The following is a 4,319-nucleotide window of genomic DNA, read 5'->3' as shown; positions in this document are numbered from 1 at the left end:
CATAACAAAACATGTATATAACCAAATCGTGCTAGTGTGCCAATGAATCGTTGCCAAGCGAATCGGGCATTGATTTCAATGACTAAAATTGTCGTTTTACCTTTGACAAGTGAATCGGGCTCTGGTTACTAAGACATTCGTATGATCATACTAATGAGAATCCAAGACTTGATAGAATGCAAACACACTTAAACAAGTAGCAATTAGCAAATAGCATTTAATTGATATAACACACAATGATTATGTTGCGATTGTTTGAGATATATATATATATATATGATAGAAAATATGAATAAGTACGCATATTTACCCAAAATGTTTGAAACAGTGTAGAAAAAGGGGAATGGTCAAACTCACCTTAGATTAATGACGAACGAATATAGATATGAATAAGCGAGCTAACGAATAAGCGAGTCGTCCACTACACGTCAAATGATATATACGATTCAAAATCTGAGATTTTAGGATATGATAATATTTATAAAAACGAACTCGTTTCCGCTGGAATCAATCCAAACAGACATTTAGAACTCAAGTTATGTTTGTTTTAAGATTTAAGCGAGCTGGTGCTGACCAGAATCCGAACAGCGATTTGGAAGTTGAGTTTTGATTAGTAGCCTTAAAATTTCGTTTCAAGAATAAAAGTCTTCTGGACCGAACGTTGAATCCGATCAGAAGTATGAGAAAACGTTAAGTCAAACTAGTTGACTATTTTGTCCTTTAACGAGTTTTAAACGATTTGACCAGTCAACACCCTCCAACCACCGAAATTGATTGAAGGCTATTGACTAGGGAATATATATGAATGATTTCTATGTTTACAAATTACCCAGAAAGTGAAAGGATCGATGAGAAACGGAAGTCAAAGGTTGGTACATAAGCAAATTTAACCGATTAAGCATGTATCTTCAACAATAATGCAAAAACCAAAGAGAAACCAAGGCTATATGATAGGTGACGGTTAGGGGTGAGCATTTCGCAGGTCACACCCGCCAAAACCGTGTACCCGACCCGCCAAACCCGTTTTACAGACCCGCATTCAATATACGGTCAGGGTAACGGTTATTATTTTCACTGCAAAACGGGAAACGGTCCGGGTCGGGTCGTTCCCACCGGAACAAGGTTGGAACCGTCATACCCGTGAAGATCAAGAGGCGCTGAAATCAGTTTTCAAAATACTAAAATATCGGAACAATCCCAAAAAATCTGGACCTTTCTAAATCAATAAATCATAATCCCTCTTCCATTATATTGCTAGGGTTTGAGACGGCTGTCGGTCGTTAAGTGTGAACCTTCTTGCAAATAGTTGTGATACTCATTTTTCTTCTCATCTTTACTTCTCTTCTCAAGTGAATATTGGCAGATGTTGACTATGAGGTATGTGCAATTCTTGTATTATATTATTATCTATTTTGCTAATGATTTATGGTACATCATATCATTTGTAGAAACTTCAGTATATGATCAGATATATAAACACAAACGATATTATCTATTTTGCTAATGATTTACGGTACACCATTCTTGTAATATATTATCTATATTTTGCTAATGATTAGTACATCATAAAGAAGTCTATTGAAACTTTTTTGTAATGCAAACCACAAACAGTAACCATGCAAAAGTGTATTTAATATTGTGTGTTTAAACCATCACAATTATTCATTTTTATAGTAGTGCAAAGATTTATGATATTTTACCTGTTGATATTTTAATTGTTTGTTGATGCAAAATAAGATATTTTAACTGTTTGTTGTAGATGGATTCACAAGAACCGCAACAAATATCGAGTGACGACAATCATAGCAGAAGCAAATCGGAGAAAGGAAAAAGACCAGTGAAAAAGAAGAAATCACCCGTTAAACGACAAGGCAAAAAAAGAAAGAACTCTTCTTATGTTTGGAACCATTTTGAGGAATTATATATTGATGGGCTTAGGAAAGGAAAGTGCAATTACTGGAAGAAAGTTTTGTGTGCAGACTCCGAATCAAGTGGCACATCTTCATTAGGTAAGCATATTCCTAGGTGTCCCGAAAATCCTGATAACATGCTAGATCAAAGTACCATAGTTACGAAAAAAGGTGATAATGGGCAGGGTACTTTGAAAACATTGAAGTTCGATCCCGTAAAAGTTAGGAAGTTATTGATCAAAATGATCATTGTGGACGAACTTCCATTTTCTTTTGTCGAACATGAAGGTTTTAAGGAATTCATGGAAGCCATTTGTCCGAGTTTTAATATCCCCTCCAGGTGGATGGTAGCCCGAGATATTATTGACTATTATTTAGATGAAAAACAAAAATTAAAAGAATTTTTTGTTAAAAGCAAACAAAGGGTGTCTTTTACAACGGACACGTGGACTTCAAACCAACATGTCAACTACATGTGTTTAACATCACATTTTGTTGATGATAATTGGGTTTATCATAAGAGAATAATCAACTTTAAACCAATAGATAGTCATAAGGGTGAGAATATCGCAACAGCTATCGAGGAATGTCTATATGAGTGGGGAATAGAACGGGTAATGACATTTACAATGGACAATGCCTCATCTAATGATGTTGCGGCTAGAGTATTGAAAAGTAGGTTACCAAATTTATTCCGTAAAGGTAAGTATCTGCATGTCCGATGTCTAGCCCACATAATCAACCTAATTGTGCAAGACGGGTTGAAAGCACAAGATCATATTATTGACTGTATTCGAAATGCGGTCAAATATGTTAGGCAATCGCCTGCTAGGCTTTCAAATTTTAAAGCGTGTGCTAGTGAAAAAAAAGTAGACTCGAAAGCTTTGTTATCCCTAGATATTTTCACTAGGTGGAACAGCACCTATGACATGCTAGAAAGGGCTATTAAATTCAATAAGGCGTTTGATTTGTATGCTCGTAAGGATCCTAATTTTCGGATTGAGTTAGGTGACATTCCTGATGGTCATCATTAGGATTATGCTCTTAGAATGGCAAATTTGCTAGAAGTATTCAAACGTAAAACGATTGATATTTCTTGTTCAACATATGTGGTGGCTCATGAGTTATATGCTGAGGTTATGGACATTGAGGATACCTTAGATGATATGTTTAAAAAAAGTAACGATCACTTTGAATTTATGAAGATGGTATCTTTGATGAAACATAAATTTCTTATGTATTTCGGTGATAAAGATAAGAAAAATATGTTGTTTGACTTTGCGGTTATTCTGGATCCGCGATTGAAGCTTGACATGATACAATACGGTTGCCAAAAAGTTGTTGATTTAATGGAAGATTTGACTGAAGAAAAATATAAAGAAATGGTGGCTAATCTGGTTGATGAGGTGAAAGCCGAGATGCAATTATTGATAACTGAGTATGGGATTTTGTATCAAATTGGCGCAAGCAATCCTATAAGGACAGAAAATACACTTAAAGAAGTTCGGTCAAGTAACTGTTCTTGGAAAGCTAAATTTGAAAAATTTTGTGGTGGTGGTAATCAGTCGTTTGGAAACAAGTCAGAATTCGAAAAATATCTTGTGGATGGTGTTGAACCCTCAAACAATAATTTTGATATCTTACAATGATGGAAGGTAAATTCGGCTCGATATCCGACCCTTTTTAAGATGGCTAAAGGTAATATTAATAAAAGTTGTGTGTTTAATTTTATAAATAAGTATTAATTAATTTGGTTTCTCTTTCAGATATCTTTGTGTTCCTGTTTCAACGGTTGCTTCAGAGTCGGCTTTCAGCACCGGCGGACGCGTGGTCGACCCTTATAGGAGTTCATTATCCCCTAATATAGTGGAGGCGTTAATTTGTACCGAAGACTGGATACGAAAGGGACGAAAAGAGATTAACGAGTTTGAGGATTTAGTGAAAGACGAGGAGTTTGCAAAAGGTAACTATTCGTATTTTGTTAATCATGTTCAACTAGTATTTGTTTCCAACTAATATTTTCCTACTATTTTTAAATGTTTTTGAGAGAATCGGTAAGATGAAGATCGAATGAAGATTAAAGAGACACGTTGTTGGATTATTTAAGTATTTTTTGGAAAACATGAAACTGGATTGCCTTTTGTTTTGTTTGGACTCTTTTTTGTTTTGTTTGAATGAATGATTTGGCGTTTTGAAGTTTGGATGACTGATTTGGAATTTGAAGTTTGGATGAATGGATTTGTACTTTATATTATTTGTTTTAATTGTTTTGGATGGATTTTGCAGCCTTATTATTTTTGTTTGTATGAATTTGCAGCCTATTGTTTTTGTGCAGCATATATACAAGTTATGCAATGAATTTGCACAAAAAATTTTTGTGCAGCATGCATACAAGTTATGCAGTATGCA

General features: G+C 34.8%; 1 protein-coding gene across 1 annotated transcript; it reads left to right on the top strand.

The window, feature by feature from the left end:
- Nucleotides 1-2,959: 2,959 nt before the first annotated feature.
- LOC143567497 (zinc finger BED domain-containing protein RICESLEEPER 2-like) lies at nucleotides 2,960-3,926 on the top strand. Its single transcript, XM_077053902.1, has 2 exons — nucleotides 2,960-3,489; nucleotides 3,677-3,926. The coding sequence occupies exons 1-2, from the start codon at nucleotides 2,960-2,962 to the stop codon at nucleotides 3,924-3,926; spliced, it is 780 nt and encodes a 259-aa protein (XP_076910017.1).
- The last annotated feature ends 393 nt before the right edge of the window (nucleotides 3,927-4,319 follow it).

The sequence above is a fragment of the Bidens hawaiensis genome, unplaced genomic scaffold (assembly GCF_021521415.1).
Source record: "Bidens hawaiensis isolate Kalapana, Puna unplaced genomic scaffold, B.hawaiensis_p1.1 tig00023412_1, whole genome shotgun sequence".
Classification (NCBI taxonomy): Eukaryota; Viridiplantae; Streptophyta; class Magnoliopsida; order Asterales; family Asteraceae; genus Bidens; species Bidens hawaiensis.
The sequence above is the reverse complement of the archived record's forward strand: the minus strand, read 5'-3'. Positions and strand labels throughout refer to the sequence as shown.

Coding starts and splice junctions, on each gene's coding strand:
- LOC143567497 (XM_077053902.1), top strand. CDS start 2,960: ATGGCAAATTTGCTAGAAGTATTCAAACGTAAAACGATTGATATTTCT. Junction 3,490..3,676: donor AATCAGTCGTTTGGAAACAA/GTCAGAATTCGA, acceptor TTTCTCTTTCAG/ATATCTTTGTGTTCCTGTTT.